At 40.0% G+C, this 21,735-nt stretch overlaps 1 protein-coding gene across 1 annotated transcript in view; it reads right to left on the bottom strand.

The window, feature by feature from the left end:
- Positions 1-560: 560 nt before the first annotated feature.
- Positions 561-21,735, bottom strand: part of LOC140229135 (tubby-related protein 3-like) — a 59,200-nt gene continuing 38,025 nt past the window's right edge. The window contains exons 2-12 of the mRNA XM_072309401.1: positions 16,944-17,067; positions 14,919-15,084; positions 10,743-10,868; positions 8,588-8,829; positions 6,897-7,091; positions 6,278-6,390; positions 5,381-5,495; positions 4,597-4,695; positions 3,501-3,588; positions 2,402-2,485; positions 561-1,329 (exon numbers count right to left, since the gene is read on the bottom strand). Of these exons, the coding sequence (XP_072165502.1) occupies positions 1,196-1,329; positions 2,402-2,485; positions 3,501-3,588; positions 4,597-4,695; positions 5,381-5,495; positions 6,278-6,390; positions 6,897-7,091; positions 8,588-8,829; positions 10,743-10,868; positions 14,919-15,084; positions 16,944-17,067 (1,486 nt within the window). The 3' untranslated portion in view covers positions 561-1,195. The remainder of the gene's footprint in view (positions 1,330-2,401; positions 2,486-3,500; positions 3,589-4,596; positions 4,696-5,380; positions 5,496-6,277; positions 6,391-6,896; positions 7,092-8,587; positions 8,830-10,742; positions 10,869-14,918; positions 15,085-16,943; positions 17,068-21,735) is intronic.

The following is a 21,735-nucleotide window of genomic DNA, read 5'->3' as shown; positions in this document are numbered from 1 at the left end:
ATTGACACTGTAATAGCTGGTATCTTTGCGAAGGTTTAAATTTTCGTAAATTTCTTGAGTAACTATTGCGCCGCAAATTGAACAAACACTTGAAAATACCGCCACCTGATATTGGTTGCATAAAGTGGCGGAGTAAACAGACGGGCATCTGTACACTGACTACAGCCTTGGTGTCACATCGCGAAAACAACATCTTTCGAAAATGTCTACAACCTCCTCATTTATGAAAATACCTGTACGCAAAACAACAGCTTTTTTTATACAATAAGTCAGAGGATGCACATGTTTACTTGACATTGGCCAACGGTATCGGAATAGGTCCATTTTGAAGACGAGGAGAAATGGTGTTTGTACGGTTGATATTTTTCTCCTCCGTTTTCATCAAAAGAATCTATCCGCACCTTCAGAAGGCTATACAGTGATATTTTAGGAGAAATCCATTTTTTCTCCCAGAAATGTTCGCAACAAAAGTCAAGAAGCATTGTTATCTGTGCTGCGTCATCACGGAACCCATATATAGCCAGAGATAATCAAAAGGAAGAAAAATGCACATAAAGTCGACTTTGGCAATATATCCTTTACAGTTTTTGAACTTTCACTTCATTTCTTTTAAAAGATATTTTGAAAGTAATGTAGCAGGCCAAACTATATATCAATGTAAAGCTTAGCATCTAACAAATTCAGATTTGTCAAAACCCAAAATTATTTTCCCTGACATTATATGACTTTCATGATGACGCATTGCATACATTACCCTCAGTGAAAAGGGCAGCGTTAGTATTCATTTCTTTCATGTGCATCCTAATTTTTTCCCCCATCTGGCAGTACAATAAATACAGACCTGTTTGTACGACCAGAAAACAAAGCTCTTTTGTCAATTCATTGCACCTGTCATGCCATTTTTTTTTTTCATGCATATGAACATAATTCAACATATCTCTGACCAGCCTAAAAAAATAAGAAAGAAGACAGACCAGATTAATCAAGACCAGGGTCTTTAGCCATCAAAGAGATCTAGAGACTTGCCATGACAGCGGACAAATCAAACTGAAGCCCATTCAACATAATTCAAACCTGCATGACAAGGTATTTCGTAAGAACGGTGAGAAATCGCGAGAAGCTTGTTGCAGTTGCCATGGCAATTTTTCCTCCAGAGGGACAGGCAGCGGGCGGAGCAAGTGTGCGTGAGTGGCGGCTATTCACAGGCAAGTTTGTTGTCGAAGCTGCTGAGGGCGATGGCAAAGGCCTGCACGGCGCAGAGCGGATAGCTGTAGTCCATGGTGAAGACTTCCTCTGCCACACGGCCAAACTGCATGATGATGTAATCCACTGGGGAGAAACAGGTGGGGGGAAGGGGTTAGAGGAGACAACCGAAGTGATGGCATGAATGCATCGACACAAGAGTGGAGACGGGCCGGAAGTCTTACAAGAAGACTATAATTGTCAAACTCTCACCTCCGTGGCATGCGAGGATTCATTCTACCGTGGAGCTCACATGCCAACTTCTCCTATCATGCATATCGTCGCTGGGGTGACAAAACCTCGTATCTCAAAATTGGCAAATGTTCAGGAGAGCGAAAAAACATGGCGGCCAAAGCACTATAGTGAATGGGAAAGCCTTCTCTTTGACATGTCATGGTGGCTTCATTTTTGGAGTAAGACAGTTAGGATTTGGCCAAGACATCACTTGACCCATTATTTGACCATTAAGCTAAAAAAAAAAAAATTTTGACATTTTTGAGATACGAGGTCTTGTCACCCCAGTGACGATATATCTGACATTCTGTCACAAAATGATATTCACAAGCAAATGATCACATTTACACATCTCTACAAAATCAATTTTTCTTTCTGGGCAGACAAGACGGGTAATGCAAAGATGACAGCAAGCTAAAAGCAATCCAGCCTTCGGAAATCAGGTTTCAGTTGGTTCCTATCACTGACTATATTACCCTAATATCACCAGTCCCCTATCACAAGTTAAAATATATCAGATTTCTCTTATCTTAGTCTAATTAGTACCACTGAAGAACCCTCCCTCTTTGTCACTGGATAATATATTAGAATAACTGCTAGTGTAGTAGATGATAATGTTGCCTATTACCATACTAAGTTTATGGAAGAATTTTGAAATACTATTCCATGCCTCTCACAAGGATGTGCACAGATATATGTGATTGCATAATTGACTTCAATAAGGTTATGACTTCTTGGCTAAACATGTCACAAAATAAAAGATGTTTTAAAAATGCTTGTGCTGAATTTTGCCATTCATATTAGCATTCAAAACATACACAGAAAGGGAGGTTACAGGGAAACTAAGAAAACAATAGTTGGCTCAGTAGCAGAGGATGAAACACAAAAAGGTTTGATAGGAACCTCACAGTGTGGCCGTACTTACAGTCATTGTCATGCACAATCTGAAAGTTCTTGACGGAGGCTTGTGTCACCCTCCCATGGAAATTGAGTACATAGGATTGGGTATCTGTGGGCAAGAAGGGCAACATACAAGAACCATCAGTCCCAAATCAGGCCAGCGCATACACTGTCATGGAAACCAAAGAGGCCAGCCACTTCTCCAGATGAGTACATTTAAATCGTAAGCTCTCATGAACACTGCTCTTTATTGGCTAACAAAAAATAAAAATGAAGACAAGCTAGGTATCATTCTAAAGAGGGGAAATCATCTTTTTTTCACATGCGTAAATCACTGGCATTCAATTCACTCAGCAACTACAGCATTCAATTAGGTTCTAACATACATCTGCATGGCTGCTTTTTCAACTACAGGATATTCTGTATGTGGTCTCTGTGGAGATTTTAAGTACAAGATATCCGGTATCTATCCCGATATGGGCTGCACTATTACTTTGCCAGGACAGGGCTGATTATGCACTGTTTAGGAATCATGTAGAATCAAAGACACTAAAAAAATAATGATAACAATAATGATAAAAACAGTATAACAAGTTGTCTCACCTACAATTATTACTATGCTGGCATCCTGTCAAAACTGGCAAGCATTCACATGTGATCAATTCAATACCAGGTTGGCTCAACACTTAGCAGCATTCTCATCATCACCAGTGGCACACTGACCACATTCATAAACAGGCGAGTTATTGTTTTTTGCATCGCAATGTGAAAAATCACTCAGACGCAAAGGATGCATTTGGAATGTCCAGACAGTGCATGCCTAAACAATGACCACAGAGCATGCTCCCTGGGCACCATAGTGCCTGGACTTAATGTGGCAAAGTTACAATGTGGGATATTTAAAAAGCAATGATATCTTCACATGAAAGTCACACATGCAGCACATGGCAAATCACTACAAGAGTTCCCTTCCCCCCCCCCCAAAAAAAAAAAAATTCAAGATCAGAACCAGTGCGATGCCTATCAACAAAGAGTCAACAAAGAGTCAACAAAGTTGTGTTTGTGTTTGTGTGTGTGTGTGTGTGTGTGTGTGTGTGTGTCTACACACGGGATTGGCCACATACCATCATTCCAGACCGGCGTCTTGTTGTGCAATTCTAGAAGGTTCTCCATGTCTTTCCTCTTAAACCTCTCCAACATGGATTCTCGCTCCTGAAAATGGCAAAGAAAGACATCAAAGGAGATGAAAGGAGTCAATGGCAGGAGAGGATTGGGGAGGTGAGAGACAGGGACAGGTGGCAGCGGAATGCTTTCATGTTGTCATTTGTCTCGAGACTGAAGATGTTCCATATTCACTACCTATAGAGGGCAGATTATATAAAATTTCTGTGATCACAGAGAGATGTCATCATGCTCTTTGTAGTACTGGTAAACTTGGCTCTGCACGCGAGTGCAGCACGCAAGTGCTCCGCGCAATCACAGAATAACTGTGCAGGTTGTATTGCCAGCCAGCACTCTAATACTGCATAAGCCTAATATTTCGCGAGGTTTTTATTTTCACGAATTTCACAAGTTAGGTGCTATTCGCCAATTTAAAGACACGCGAAAATATTTACTCTAATATCGACACACGTGTATTAATGTGAAGTGCACATATACATTCCTCCATTCAGTATTGCACTCCATGATCGCGAATTCAACTACTTGCGAAATCATCGGGAAGTCTCGATTCGCAAAAATTTAGACTCACTAAATATATGGTGTATTCAGTACCTACTACTTGTACGGAACCTCTTTGCTGGAGACCCACTCAGGAATCATGTACAAATACTTTGTTTGCTCATTATTTAATGATCTCAGATATTCAGTCCTTTGGTTTAGGACCATGACAACATCTTTTTATGTACATCATCAACCATCAATAGCACATTTCCGCGTGGAAGAGTATCTGTAACTTGACACCCCTGAAGGGATATGTCACTCATGGCAACACAACATTTGCTCCTGCAACAATTGCTCCAGTCTTATTTTCTCCAAGGACTTGGGGTTAGGGTTTGGGTTAGGGTTGTGATAGGGTTCTAAGTTTTGTTTGATGTGAAGATTAGGACTACCGTTAGGAGTGTGTTTGTGGGTAGAATTTCTGTCTGGCTTAGCGTGCAGATATTTCATGGAAGCAATTGTCGTAAGAGCAAATGTCATGGAACCATCAATCATACTCACATTCCTTGGTTTACAGTCCACTCGCTGATGGTCTAGGCTCATTCCTGGAATGATCACAGTCATCTTGCGGGGTCCCTTGAATCCGAGCACATTTGTGTCCTACAGTACAAGGCAAATACTGACATGCTTGATAACAGGAATGCAAAATACCAACGATAAATTACCATATGATTGGCATGCCATATCCAGGGGTACCGTCGCAACCCAGGGTACAGCATTGTGTAGCGCCATCTCGTATCCATTATCATACAGTTGCGCAATGTTGTCATGGTGACTATTTTCTCATCATCAGCGCCGGCACTAAATTCGGCGCGGCAATAATGATCCCACTGCCGATTTTCTTTCCATGTTAACTCGTGTAAGATAATCACAATGATAATAAAAATTTAATCGAGTATTTATTAAAGAATTTATTATCATTTTTTTTTTTACAGATACGTTTATTACACAATCATTAGATATATTACAACAAAGCATTGAAATGAGAAAAAATTATTATTTGCATGCATTAATTCACAAACAAGAAAACATTTTTGTGCATAATAGTACTTAAAATTATTTTTACACATTTTTTTGGTAACCAGGGTACAGCGCTGTAAAAAAAAAAAATCCACAAGATGGTAAATTTTCATTTGGAACCAGAGGGTACGAAATATTGCATCATATACCCCAAACAAATCCCCTTTTAAAAGAACAATTCATGAGAAGTTGTAACAGCTCAGAGTTTCATAATCTGAAGAGGTCTGGCAGCAAAAATAAGACCATCTTAACACGTAATGCTTACATAGTAGACAACAGCCAGTTCGTTCCGGACATTGCTTCCATCGGGTAGCGCCCCAGGCTTCTCAGGGGCGAGGCCACCATCATATATCGTGAAGTGGGTGCCCATGAAGTTGGCTCTGTATGGCAATTAAACAAGTTGAGTGAGAGTTACTGCCATGAGCGATACTCTACTCAAGAGATACAATAAAAAGGTAATGGCTCATCTGCAAATAGTACCATAACTTCATGATGAAGAAATGTCACAACCGCCATATTCATAGCAATACTACTACAGTGCACTCCCGGTATACAACGGTTACAACGAAGTAAAAACTCAGGAAGCAACATTATCCACTCAATGTATTTTTACTTTTTATTTGTTCAGTTACAATGAAATTTCGATAAAACGAAAGAAAACTGCTGGTTCCAAGGACTCTGTTATAATGGAAGTCCACTGTACCATCATTACCACTCTAGTGACAACCACTGTCACACCTACTACTACCAGGACTCTTATGACTAGTAGTAAGTAATAGGTGGCAGTATTAGTAGCAGTAGTAGCTGTAGTTGTAGTAGCAGTAGTAGTAGTATTAGTAGTTGTCGTAGTAGTAGTGGTAGTAGTAGTAGTAGCAGTAGTAATAGTAGTAGTGTATTAGTAGTTGTCGTAGTAGTAGTAGTAGTAGTTGTTGTAGTAGTAGTGGTAGTAGTAGTAGTAAAAGTAGTAGTAGTAGTAGTAGTAGTAGTAGTAGTAGTAGTAGTAGTAGTAGTAGTAGTAGTAGTAGTAGTAGTAGTAGTAGTAGCAGTAGTAGTGATTGTAATGTAATATCATCACTATCATCATCATCATCATCATCATACTAGCAAGACCAACAAAAACTTCACTTTACATACAGGGGTTTTAATCTGACAGCGTTCTTACCTAAGTTTGCCTACAAAGCTCTCTCCGTCCCGCGACAGGTCTGTGGGGTCAGTTGACATGAGATAGTTTGAGGTCTTGCTCTTCTTACGCCGCCTGGCAGCCAGCAAGAATTGCTGTGAAGGGTCAAAATGAACATTTGACATATCAGAACATTACAAACACATAAAGTTGTACAAAAAAAAAGAAGATTGAGGAATTAAAAACAAACATGCCTATGTCTCACTTTTGCTGTGCAGATGTACATGATAATTTGTCGGTTGAGAACAATAGGGGCGTTAAGGCGCCTCAAACACTATGGCTTCAGTGGCAACATAATGCCCTTATCAGTCTCACATGACGAATATGATATTCATGGGCACATTCTTCGTTATAGCATAATTCTTAAATAAATGCAAAAATTTGTTGATGTACACAGACATTCTCCTCCTTCTTGCATTGATTGTCAAGTCCGTGCATCATGATGTCAAAGTGACATTATCAAGGTACTGGCATTTACTTTCAACCTTTAAGGTTTTTAAACCTTCATATTGACATAGGAGAATCCAGTAGCAGTAGGAGCACGCAGTTCAGAATTTTTAAACAAGGCAACGTTGTCAAATTGTGTTTAGGGTAAACCCACCTTCCGGCCATCATCCCTTTCCATGTGTAGGTAGTATGTTGGGTAGACACTGCGATCGACACCTTTCTTGTCACGCGTGATGCGACACCGTACTGGTTGTCCCTGGGGTGCTGGAGCCAACACGAATCTGTCCAGCTCTGCCCCATCGAGGGCACCGCCCACAGCACCTCCTGAATTTCCACTGTCTGGTCTTGTCTGAAATTAATGACAATAAATACAATAATAAAGGGAAAGTCAGGCCAGCAGACATGCAAAATCTATTTCAAACACTTCACATAAACAGACAAATAGCTGCTTAACATGCAAAGACACAAAGTTTGATATCAAATGATCATCACATCATTTCTGAATTCAGTATCATCAAAAAGTACAAAAACATATACATAATATCATGCTATGATGTAATCTTTACTACAATTCTCTGAAAATTCTTCAACACTCAAGATATGTCTCAATGTGATATCTCAATTGCCAGAAATGTTCGTTTTGAAGGTAAAAGCATAACTTTACATAACAAGAGACCCGCGGGTCTAGCACTCCCCTGAGTATCGCAAGTTCACCTTTCACGCAGTCACTAATCTAACTTATTCACAGCTCTACCAAAATTTGACCAGGCATTCTCAAGTAGAAGATGAAAATGTACAATAAGGGCCCAATTTTTTTAAGATTCCTTAATTATTGGGGATTGGGGTCCCCTGGGGCCCTCTGGGTGGGGCATGGTGCCCATTTTGATAAATCTAGATCCTGACCCCCTAGGGATGCTACCTGCCAAGTTTGACGAAAATCCATCATGAGGTTTTCAGGAAGAAGATGAAAATGTACAATTCAGGCCCCCATTTGGACCTTCCCAACCACCCCCCCCCCCCCCACCCCTGCCCCCAAGAGGGGCACCCCTGGACCTCCTATGAACAAACTCAAAACTACAGTCATTAATGTACTCACTCATAGTATTATCTTAGCTCTATAACTTCTGATTCTAGAGAAGATTTTTAAAGATTCCTTAATTTGGGGGGTTTGGGCCCCCCTGGGGGCCCCCTGGGTGGGGCATGGTGCCCATTTTAACAAATTGAGATCCTAACCCCTTAGGGATGCTACCTGCCAAGTTTGGTGAAAATGGGTCATGGGGTTCTCAAGAAGAAAATGAAAATGTACAATTTAGGCCCCATTAGAACCCCTCCCCACCCCCTCCCCTGGGTCCCAAGGGGGGCACCCCTGATCCTGCCATGAACAAACTTGAAACTACAGTCATCAATGTACTAACTCATAGTATTAACTTAGCTCTATCACTTCTGGTTCTAGAGAAGAAGATTTTTACAGATTCCTTAATTTTGGGGGGTTTGGGCCCCCTGGGGGCCCCCTGGGTGGGGCATGGTGCCCATTTTAACAATTGAGTTCCTAACCCCCTAGGGATGCTACCTGCCAAGTTTGATGAAAATCGGTCCTGGGGTTTTCAAGAAGAAGATGAAAATGTAACAAGTTTACGACGCACGACGCACGACGCATGAAGGGCGATCGCAATAGCTCACTTGAGCCTTTGGCTCAGGTGAGCTAAAAATCCAAGAACAAACATACCGTTTCCTACATGGGCGGCTAAAACAAGGCAAGTGATCTGACTGATTAATAATATTTAAAAAAATAAAAAATCCTGCAAGCCATTCTCTCCTTTCATCTCAAATTGTAACCATGCTTACCTTCTTCTCCTGCACTGGCTGAGTTTGTGTCATCCCGCCTCCCACTGCAGAAAAGCCCGACGTATTCACATTCTGCGTTGGCTGCTCGTACGGGGTAGGAATTGTGCTGTAGGGGGGTGGGGGAGGGTTGATATGGGTGGGGGCTACCACACCCTCTGGTAGGGTGGAGGTGGGTATGTCATCGGGATCTTCAAAAGGCACTGTTCCCGAGATTCCCATGGCTTTCAGCTTGCGCTCCGTTTCTGAATGCACAGACAGAGAGACGGACATTGGACTTCAAGATCCATGAAACAGAGTACTCTCAACATGATTGCTTCTTACTGGGAAGGGACAAGGTGTTACAAAAAGGCAGAATAAGCCTTTGACTGTATTTCACTCTTTCTTCACTTTTCATTGCCTAGTTTAGAATTATATGGTGTTCTGAACATTTGAGCATTTTGTGACAGTATAACTTTGTAAACTTTCTACAGTGGTACATGATATACAAAAGCAACTCGACAGAGACAGTGAAGAATGCATCAGCCAGCAGTAATAAATATAGAGTTACTATCACCATAACTGTGACCAGCCCAAACGTGAAGCAATCAGGCTTTGAATGTTTAGCATTTGGTGTCTTGTACAATATGTGGTGGTATTTTGACTTGAAATTAAGCTTTAAAAGTTGAATTATTTTGATTCGAATATGTATAGATGTAGGTCAATGCTCAAAAACTCACGACGGGTAAAATTTGATTCCTTGAATGGTCTTTTACTGTCCAAATTGATGATTTTTCTTGATGCAGTCAAGCTTATTACAATGTAAACTTCAATGAAATCTCTACACTTCAATTGTGTGAATTACCTAGGTGACTTGGAACCTACAATTTGCATGCGCTAGCCAATCATCACCTGTGCATTAGCATGGAAGACATACACGTACCAACCCCGGGGAGCTCTATTGTGAATCGCAGTTAAGATGAATGAAGAAAAGCGTCTTTTCAAGACCATGGAAACGATCTGGATATGTGCAAGTTTAGTGTCAGGTTTAGTGAAATAGGGCACTTTCAGAGGTGCCCGAATGTATGTTTTTCTCCACGTACACAAATAGCACGCTATTCATTCAGGGTACTCCCACAGCGGAGACAATGGAGCTCCTCAGGGTTACCATCACCACTAGCCAATGTTAGTACTGTTGTATTCTATTAAAAACACGTCTGCATATAATAGACAATACTAATGAGATGTGAGACAGATAGCTAGACAACATTAAAAATAAAAATAATAATAATGCCGCTGGCATCCTTCATGGTGCGGACACTAAAAATACCCACATCTCAATCGGAGCCAAAGAATCTTTAATCTGAGCCATCATTGCACAACTAACAAAAGAGTTCATCTACAGTGAGATACATGTATCTGCATTCCTCCAACATATAACAAAGATACAACCATGCCAGTTTATGTTCCTGTGAGGCATCCTCATGCCTAAAATAAACAAAGAAGCGCTCTACAAGCATGATATACTTCACAACATTTTATTTACGTCACCAGCTTAATAATTCCTGCTGCGCGGTGCTACCCTGAGCAGAACTAGCGCTTTAGCATGTGCATACAGACTTCAAGTACGCGCAAATTCATTGACCCTATATGCCAAAAGATTAAAAAAAACTGTTCAAAATTCATATGAATGCCCAGACCACTACCAAAATTAATCATCTGTTCCTTGTGTCATTATCAACTTTTCCTGCAAGTTTCCTCCAAATCCGTTCACAACTCTTTGAGTTATTTTGCACACAGACAGACAGACAGACAAACAAACAAACAAGCCAATGACGGTAGAAACATACTACACTAGTAACTTCTTTGGTAGAGGTAATAAAAAGATGCAGTAGCACACTACAGTGGACTCCCATTAAATAACAAAGTCCTTGGGACCGGCAGTTTTCTTTCGTTATAACCGAACAAATACACAATAAAAATACACAGAGTGGATAATGTTCAGGCCCCAATTTTTACTCCATCGTAACCGAAAATTTCGTTATAACTGTGTTCATTGTAACGGGTGTGCACTGTACCAAATTGAGGTTTATGGGACATGAATAGGGTCTCAGAGAGAACTCCTCCAGAGCACACTCTAGCAGGGGTGCATGTTACACTGAACATCTATGGTGAATACCTGTTGTTTCCTTGAATTTTGGCGCAGCCTCCTCCTCAGGTGATGATGATTCCACAGTAAGGACCTGTACTGTCGTAAAGGAACCCGAGTTATTGAGGGTGTACGTTGATGCTGGGCCATCGATGCCTGGTGAGAGACGTGTGAGAAGATCGTAGAGATGTGAATGTGAGGTGATGATATGTAAACATAATCACTATTTAAAAGAAGACCATTGACACAATACACTGCTATTCATTGGGTACACACAAATAAAATGTTAACTTGTCATCGTTTTGCCCATGCACAGCCCTGGCCACGTGCCTACAAATGAAACACACAGTACATGCTTTCACATATTAAAGCGGAATGCACCAGAACTTGGTTCATTTGCAGCACGTCAGAAACTTGGAATCATTATTTCATGTCACCATAAATGAAAACCATACAATTGCTAATATCTGTGAGAATATGGATATAATATGTTTTTCTATAAATCTTTTCTAAATAACCTTAATTCTTATCACATAAATCTTAATCAAACTTGTATCTAAACACACATATATATGCATGAAAATTGCATAACTCAAGCACTACCAAGAATAATCAGCCACAGATCTGAAGCAATCACCGTACACATGATTGCATCAGCATTTTTCCCCCTGAATGAAATAAAAATTGGATTACAAGTGTTGACGCTTGTCTGATGTTCCTCAATATAAAACGAAGTTATACTGCATGTACAGTATCTACATAGATATAAGAGTGGGCAATGAAAAATTACCATGGACACATGTAATTTAATTCTGCTGACAATTTGATTTCAAGCTAATGCTCGGAGCAGAAAACTTTTTGAGCTCTCCGTTTACAGCAAGGGGATTAAGGTTTCATGCATAGGATGGCAGGAAACTAAAACTGCTTCTGATGGGTAAGGGAGGAAGGGAAAAAGGGAGGGGTGGGGTGGGGTGGGGTGGTACCATGTACACTTGAAAAGCGAGCGTGATTACCAGGACCTCTCCAGTTGTAATCTAACTATGATACTGTGTACCTGACAGCCTTGTCGAGGTGTGGAGAGCAGACGTAATTATGTCTTCAAGCGATAGTGGGATGGAGTGGGAATCGGATCACTTACTCAGGGGGCCCAGGATTGGATCGGATTATATTAACCTAATAACAGTGGGTATGCATCTCCCAGATTTACGCAAGTGAACGAGAGCACTCGTTGAGATATCTAACTTTGGAGAAAAAAAAAAAATCTACCGGGAAAGGAAAGACTGATTGATTGATGTATACTTTACTTAAATCTGATAATAAAGTCATACATTTTCCAGATTTATTGATTATGTACACGTGACTGGGGAAGATACATGCTGTCTTGAATACATGCTAGAAGTATGTGCTACATGCTCTAGTGCAGATTACTTTTGGATTCCATGGAGTTGCTTGAGAACCTTCTTTCTCTTTTGAAAACCTCTCTTTTCTTTTTGACACCAGTAACCAAAATGCATCAACAGACGTCACGATTAACAGTTTTTTGAAATAAACACTTGCATACCTGCAAACATTTCAAGATGAAATATCTTACTCGTGGATTGCAAAAATCTTATTTTATATGAAAACTGAAGTTAAAAATCTTACTTTCGGTCAAATCTTCAGAAAATACACATGAAAGGTATATCTAAATATTTTTCAAAAATCTGATTTCTCTCACAGAAAATCTGATTTTGCTATTTTTTATGTAAAACATCTTACTGAATCTGATAAAATCTTACTAGTTGGCAAGTATGCACTTGAAAACATGCGAGAACCTTCTTAAGAATCATCTCTGAAAATCATAAGAGCAGGACAGTAATCACTACTGCCTGATTATCCATTCAGACATTCAAGGAAGACTTCACAGAAAACCTTCCAGATACTCAAGGCTAAGCAGGCTATCGCTCTCAGATTGGATTGGCGGCCCAGTCAGGCACTTGTTGATAACTGATACTAGATGCAAGCTGCAGCTGTATAGTAACAACAACAACAAAAATCTCAATTACTTGGGCCATGATAGCTCACTGGAGGCATCATTTTCATAACTTTCACTTAATCTGAAGGGCTTTCTTGCCATAGGTTTTGCACATTGCCGATGCCAAGTGCTTTTGTGCAGCCATATTTGGCGATAGCACGGTACTTCATAATCTTTTACGATATATAATATGCAAAGCTTGCATTCAGTTCACAGAAGCAACAATGATTATCCATTTTATATATGTGATGATTTTCGATTCCTTTATAACTGCTTCTGTACTACGTCATGTTAGCAGGGCTACACCCTTCTGCAGATTTACAAGCATGCTGACACACAGCAATAAAAAAAAAGAAAACTATTATCAACACATCTTGAGAGCAAAACTGATTTTGGTGGTTTTAAAATGAACAAATTGCATACAGTAAGCATGCAAATCAAATTTCAGAAAGAAATGTTTTTCATTTAAAAAACATATGTACAATATATTCTCATTTTGTCGGAAGATAAACAATCATGTTGGCAACTCTGTTTCAGACACATTGGAATGATGATAGTGGTACTGCCCTGGCCTTAAATGATGTCAGTGACATACAGTTGGTTTTTTTCAACAATTCAAAAAACAATGGAGCATCATAAAAGGTAGGTAATTGTAAGGTCATTAACAATGCTTGATGAAAGTTGGTAGGGACTTGTCGTCGTCATGGTTACAGATCATCCAGTCGAGTGCCTCACATTAGTTGTCGCTGCAGTGAGCATAACATGCACACACATTCCCCTTAATATTCAGCAATGCAATGTTGAAGTCATGTTTAACTATGCATCATGATGCTTTTTTTTTTCCCTGGATATTTGATACAAATGTACACATGACATATAAGAAATTCAGAATGCCCCTTGCGCAGCAGTCCTGAATTGGGACTGAACTGGACAAAGTGAAGGGCTGCACATGAATAATTTCTCTTCATGAAATAGCCTTATCATGCAGCTCTCCCCATCCCCCCTCCTCCCCCCCCCCCCCCCCCCCGCCCCCACCCACCTCCAAAGTACAATGTAAACTGGGTCGTTGACAAAGAGGAGGTTTCTATCTACAAGAAGCAGCCAGAGTCATTGGAATAAGCTCCATTAGCAATCTCAATATTTAAAAAGAGGAAGAAAAAAAAAGGTTGCAAGGAAAAGAAGAAAGATGAAGGACTACTGTAAAATGCTAGCTCTGGATTTATCACTGCCAAAGTGGCTGAAATGTCACATGTCAGACTCCAGCTGAATTCAGACCTGTGCTGTATCTCATTGTCTTCTTGATCACCCACACACCATAGGAATATGATTTACTGCAGGGTTGTCGTTTTACAAGGAAATTGATGCATTCAGATTCAAACTGTACATGTATTTCTAAGTCAATGACCTTTTTGTCAGTTTCAAAGAAAGTGTGAACTCAAAAAAGAGTGTTTGACCTAGAAGGATTATTTTATGCATTTTTGCCCCATATCCTGACATTTCTGCCATATGTGCACTGAAAGATTGCATCATATTCATCATAATTCTATCGCACTGTGACATTTAACAGTGTCATAGTCGGCACAGCTGCATGCACGTTTTCTGGAATATCTCCGGCAGTACGTTCAAAGGATCTTGTGTACCATCAAAATGCATCACCTGTTGTCATATTGCACCTTGCCAAATGTGCCTACACATATCATGCAAATTCAATAATAAAGGTCATGTGATGTAACAACGCGAACATATTGCTGGGCGTGTGTGTGGGCTCTCCTATTATTACTCATTATGCATCGTACAGTAGTCTCTTTCGAAACTTCCCGAAATAAAATCTGTGATATCTTTTTGAATTAGCGCAAATGTTTGATAAACTACATCCAGAATTTTATTATTTAAACGTCTGTATAAATTGGCTTTTCACCAACATCCAGCTGGAAAAGAAACAATTTCTGTCACAAGATGATTGCCTCATTATGAGACTCTTATATGGGCCTTACTGCAGTGCAAATATAACTGCCATTAATTTCATAAATGAATAAGAATTAATGCAAGTAAATGTGGACATTCAGCACAAATGCAATTATAAATCCCTGATTCTAGATTTTGATTTTACAGTTTCCACCCATCGCAACAGAGCCATCAAACTATACTGAAGATGTGTTATCAGTCACGGACTGACAAATAATAATGAATACCTTGAAGTCCTTCGCTCGCTGACGAGCTGTGCGTGGGAGACACTAGAGGGCGCACTTCTTCCGGGACCTTCCGCCGCGTCTTGCCTCCGGACCCTTGACGCTCCTGGTTGGGCTGTACCATCAGCGGCTGGTTGTGCCTCTGACGCTTCTCTTTGAGCAACGCACGCTGGGGAGCAAAAATTGGAAGGTGTGTTGTACGAACCACAACTACAGCATCATGCAGACCTCAATACTTTCTATAAATGATATGGTATCCTGGTACATGTACAGTTGTAGTGTGACAGCAGCTTTTGATACAGTAGGTACCAGCACAGCAACAATCAGCTCTCATGATTATTACATTCTACAATTGTCACATCAAAGACAAGCATTGAAATAATGTTCTTCTTTTTTTTCTATTTATGTCAAACTATTTCAACTGATAGCAGTCACCCCCTCCCCATCACACACACACACACAAAAAAATAGAAGTAAGTGAAAATAAGATTTTGGATTTTTACTTCTTGACCTTGGAAAGATTTTTCCCACCACCATGCAAGGAAATTTATTACTCATAAATCTTGACTCGCACAAAATTTGATTGCATCTATTTGAAATATGACGACAAGTTTCAAGCTTCTGTCACGCACAGAAATTTCTATACAGCTGGACTGACAAGACTGGGAATATAACCCCCAAACAACACTATCACTATGACTACAAAACACAGGTGTGAATGCATGTATCCACTGTACTTGCACGATTGTACACACAAACCCCTTTTCCATTCTACAGTATACACAGCATTTCAAGCAATGCAAGCCACAATTTCTACATGAATGATGATATGCATATTGTAGCAGCCCTCTTGGAGCATAGCATTACATGCTTTCAACGGGGAGATCGCATACTGTGCAATGTACTGTAAAATGAGGAATGTTCGCGTGCATTTTAATTTCGCGAATTTCGCGAGTTAGGATTCATGAAATTAAAATGCACACAAAAGTTCTCGTCTATACTACATGCACTGAATGTTAGAGGCAACTCACAAAAATTTCATGCTGCAGAAAAGGCCATTGGCTCCAATTTGCGAATATCTCGTGTTTTACAGTAACATTTATGAGCTCTATTCGTGCCAACAACAAAGTGGAGACTGAGAAAATTCAAACCTTGGTCATAGCATCCAGCATTATGAAGTGCTGCTATTCATAATAAATTTATATAGCTTAGTGGGAAGTGGTATGACTTTGAAAAATAATTCCCCCCCCCCCCCAGAAATAAACAGAATCTCAAAGAAAATGTTCTAATTTCTTAACACCAAATATGTCCTTGACCAACATGGCCACTTAATCTGTGAGTAGTGTCATATTAGGTTCGAGCAGTTATAAGAACTTATCATAAAAAGGGAAAGGATGTGAATAGCAAACTGCTACATATAGGCAGGCAATCTCCAGCACAAAGTGTTTGTAATTTCCTGTATCGAATTGAAAGACACACCCTGATTATGATGACCGCGCTTGAAAAGACGGTGCAGGTATTAACGTGGAAGATGAAGGCTGAGCAGCCGAGATCTTCCCTGAGGGGGCCTAGACCTAAACGGAGTAAACCCACGCTCATTGTGATGCCAATCAGCGACAGATGTTTTGATACTACGGTGGAAAGCTGATGATCTGTCTACAATTTTGCAGTGATGATCTCCCCCCTGGCTTAGTTCCTGATTGGACAATTCCCGCCGAGGATCACCACGGCGGCCGAGCGCATCGTGGCTAATTTTCCCCCAAGTTTGCGTCGTGGGCTGGGATTAATTTTTCTCGAAGGGCAAGGAGCCATTGCCTAAACCACCAATAGCTCGTTACTAGAAACTCAAGGTTTATGGCCAATCGACTAGATACACAACTGTCATACAACGCGCTGGAGTGAGTCAATTTATGTGCTGCATCCACAGTCTTGCTTTTTACCATACACGACATGCAATGAAAGAGGTAGCCATTGCAATGATGAAGAAGCTAAAAGTAAAGAGAAACATTTCCAAGCAATAGAGCTTACCTGCTTCTCAAGTTTCTGTTGCCGGATGGCATTAGGAGATGAGGAGTAGTCATCGTCCATGATGGCACCAGGAGGAGCCCCGCCCCCAGGGCTCCATTCCTGTGGAGGTGTGGACGTCCGATGACTGGAAAGGAAAGAAAAAGAAAGAAATCAATGAGAAGGTGATATTGGTGTACGATGCAAAGAGCCAACAATCCTTCTTCGACACTGAGGAAAAACTGAACAACAGTCTGCAGACATTCACACGTTGAGACATGTTGACAATAACTCCTGTTCTAACAAACACAGTTATAACAAAATTCTGGCTACAACGAAAGTAAAAATTCAGCCTGCAATATTATCCTCTCTATATTTTTGTTTTAATTATTACTCATGTGTTCAGTCTTAATTAAATTTCAATATGTGTATTTTGAAAGAAAACTGCCAGTCCCGAGGACTTGGTTACAACGGAGTCCACCGTACAAACATTTCCATAGATGTTCATCTGGATTTGGGGTCTACATTACAACAGTAATAACCACATCTATATAAAACACAAAATCGATGTAGAACACACGGAATTGATGTAGAACAAAAGCCTCACTACCTACTGTACATATGATGCCTGTAGGGGCTGATCAGTTACTACAGATGCTGGCTTAGGACAGAAGACAAAACAAGAATATATACAACGTACCATGAAGTCCATTGTTCATAAGCATCTAAGGCAGAGATTTCATCATGCATGCCAAGTATTGATTACAGCAGATCAGTTTCACAGAAAACCATGCCCCCCCCCCAAAAAAAAAAAGGGCAGAAAACAAATTCAGGCTTTTGAGACAGAAACAATTAGTTTCTGTTCTTGCCCACAAAATATGGCTGACTCTCTGAAAAACATGATTTCTGATATTTTTCATTTACTACAAAATAAGGATGTGGATATTCTACTGAAATGGTCTGTGGTGCTTTTGGGTATTCTGCTTCTAACCCTTTGATTTCATTTACCACGGGAGGTACACTGTATTCCAGGATGGCCTTTCTCGATCACAGCCTTCTAGTAAACTGCAGCGTGGGCAGCACCGACAGGAGTTGATCATATCTCCATTACATACAAATTGCATAAATATCATCAAACCTGAATCATAAATCAACCTCACCTGAAACTCTATACTCAGCAGCTGTATTATCCAAAATGCTCTCTATACTTTAACTCACTGCAAAATATTGCATAGCACCTACAAATATGTAAATTCACATGCGGGATATATGAGTTGGCTCGGGGGAATATCAAAAATCTATGATTCAGAATATTTTCGCTCAAATATCAAACAAATTTAATGAATTGAAAAATAGATATAAAATTAAACAAACAGTAAAAGTTAATCAAAAAGGTTAAAAAAAGTATAGCTTGATGATGATAGACTGGTTAAATTCTTTCATTGCACTTTGTGAAATGATCATCTTCTTATCCCATCTAACTTGCGATGGCAAATCAGAGCACAGCCCCTCATGGATTTATGATTAATAAGCTCTTTATTGAATGTGAATTATCATACTCCTTGCTATTATAGATGTTGACTGACAATCAATCATGTCTTCCGAGTCAAAGTGATTTTTAGGACCAGTGCAGGAAATGATGACAGACAGACACACATGATACACAAAATGATTCTGCTATTCATTTTTCACACATTACCTTCTGTTTGTATTATGTGATAACACTAATAGATTAGTCTTGCACATTCAGGAAACCACTCTCTAATGCCCCCCCCCCCATCTTTCTCTATAGATGTCTCTGTTGTTCAGTCTTTCCTTAGGGGATAAAGAAAAGAGGAATGTATGGTTTGAGGTGCCATGGAGATGCTCTTTAAAAGCACTTAACTCTTCACTCGCACAGAAGCTGCTAAACTTGTTGCAAATCGCATGTGCAAATGAAATATCTTGTGGTCGGCAATCCACCTAGAATTACACCCACTCATTTTCTCATTATCATCATTGCAGAACTGGGATTGGCGATAATAAACGGCAAATGCAACTCTGTCATTTGTCACGTACTGTGATTAAAAAAATGAGGGGGTTCACTGCTAATGGTGAGAAGTGGAAGGCTAACACCTGTTTGTGCGACAAGTGGCTAACCTCTACTTGGGAGTAGCACTAGGGACTATTTGATTTCTACTGGCATATAAGCCTGGCTGGTAGCTAGAATTTACTACACTACAGGGATCACATCCATAAATTCTAGCATGTTTGCCAAACTTTGACTAGTCTGCCATTGGGTTATTCCATGAAAATGATGACTTGGCTCGCAGTCATTTCCAAAAGCTGTGCATGGCAGAAGGGCCTGTATAGCATAATGTTAATGTTACCATGCTAGGGCCCTTCTGCTGGGCACACGACTGGCTGGGCTGCCTGTTGTCACTGCCACGCCATGGTACAGTTGGCAGTCATGATGTTATTATCAACTTGTAAATATTAGACAACAAACAAACAAACAAAAAACATTAGCTGAAAGTCATAGCCACTGCCCACACTACAAAAGACTATTGCAGTTCAAGCACAAACGTGACTCTGATGTTGAATGTTACCTTGGAATCACGCACACTGCAAAACTCTGGAGACAGAGAGCTACTGTACATTGTTCATCCTTTCAAACTAGCATTCCAGACTTCTAGCACATGGTCAGTAGTGATGCAAGTTCAATGTAAAACCCTGTTGTGGATCAATTTGCTCATGAAGAAACTGGGGACTCAGAAAAATTATACACAAAGGCATCTAGTGAACAATAATATTCTCATAAATGCATGGCGAGTGGTCTGGAACACCTTTTATGCATGCTCTACTAATGACAGACATGACGTGAGCAATGCTTCAATTTATAGGCCTTGCTGTATTTCGTGATGGTGGGTATATTTCACAAAGCACTAATTACTGTGAAGTATTACCAAATGAGATTAATACCTCTAAATCATTTTTTTTCCCAAAAAATTTTATACTTGAGACTGGTCACTTGTATAGAACAGAAGGAAATTTGGGATTTTTTGGTAAACTGTGGCTGCATGTCTTTTTCTTCTTTTTTTTTTTTTTTTTTTTTTTGGGGGGGGGGGTAATCTTAACGACCAATACCAACTAATTCAAAGAGATGGGCTACACCGTTTTCAGTCCACTAATACATTATTTCATTGCCTCTTCAATTGGAAACACAGGCACTACTGTACATTCTAGGATTGTCTGTCTGTCTGCTGAGCAGTCTGCAATGTGTAGTGCCTTCCACTTTGTTATCCACAAGATAATTTGCTTCCATGAAACAATGGATCAATATCATGCCTACAGGGTCAGGTAGATTGCTCTTGTGACCCGTTATGATAAATTGAATGAAAACGGCCAACGGGCTGGAAGAGGCTCTTTTAATATTGCCAATGAAAACACACAGGAGAGAGGGGAGTCGGGGAGAGGAGGAGAGACGGAAGAAATCTTCCGGGGAGAGAGCAATTTCATCTTCAATAAAGTCAACTCCCAGCTCGGTCCCATCAGCTGTCATGGTTGCCATGCCAACCCCTCCGCTGACAGACAAAAAGGCAAGTGTGCATAAACAGGCACAAGTGGCTGCACGGGGGCTAAATTGGCCTTTGCTCAGCCGGCGAAGTGCGTTCTGTGTGCCACGTGAAAGTGCTCTGTGCAGTAGCTCAGTCAAAATGACCATTTATGGACACTGTTAAACAAGAAAACTGTAATTGTCATCTGAATCTAACTAATCAACATGATTGATTGATATGCATAAATGTCAAATCATTTCCTCCGTGCTATGATTTGGGATCCTAAATTGAATCGCAAAGTACGGGAAGTTTTGGTGGCAACTGGCAAAATAAATTGTCGGGGTACAGAGTCGACAAGGCATACTATATATCAGGTAATTTAGTATTTCACTACCGTATATCAAATTGCTTGTAATATACTGGGCAGTGATTGGTCATAATGCATTCACAAGACTAATGTGGCCAGGATCAAAATTGTTATATGTATATTGTAAGCAGTGGCCAGTCACTTCAGGCATCTGGGCATTAAATTACATTTCAAGAATTCAATGACTGGCTGCTGATAGGGCTAGAATGAAATGATGTGAATTTATGTAGACCATTTGATATAACAAATATTACCTTACATGAATCCTTATAATATTGTTACACTTACAGTCAATTTTAGTCAACTAGGAGTTACATTTTCCCCTTGAGACAATATTTTCCCTCAGAACTGCATGCATTTGGGGAAAATATTTATCTCTGTTATAGCAAAATGCAACACAGGGGGTTGTATCAAGGACCTTGTGTTTGAAGCTCCTTGGTTGTATCAAGCATTACACTTACAGTGTACATTACACCTCTAAAAAGGCACGACTTGTATACACACTGTAATGTCACATAATCAAACATTGACTTTTATAAAGACTATGAAAGCTCTTACTCATTTCAAACACAAAAAGGAAAAGTTTTACCTTGTAAGAAAAATGATGAAAATAACTGAACCATCTGAGAGCTGTTTATACACATATACTCCCCCCTCTTCCCTCTCTCCCCCTCTCTCTCCCTCTCTACATCCTGCATTCTCACAAGTCCTTGAAGATATACCGCCAGCGCAATGTGTGGGCCAGGTATAATGGTAAGTAGTTCAAGTTAAAAAAGAAAAAAAAAAACATTTTTCATGCAGATATTGCATTCAAGTTGACAACTGCCTTTATTATTCTTTTTTTTTTGAAATGAAAATATTAGAATTAATCCTGACAGACCAGTCTTCCTGCTTTGAGATGCATGATAGTCAT

Source organism: Diadema setosum, chromosome 5 (assembly GCF_964275005.1).
Source record: "Diadema setosum chromosome 5, eeDiaSeto1, whole genome shotgun sequence".
NCBI classification, from domain to species: domain Eukaryota; kingdom Metazoa; phylum Echinodermata; class Echinoidea; order Diadematoida; family Diadematidae; genus Diadema; species Diadema setosum.
This window is presented reverse-complemented; position numbering and strand designations above follow the sequence as displayed.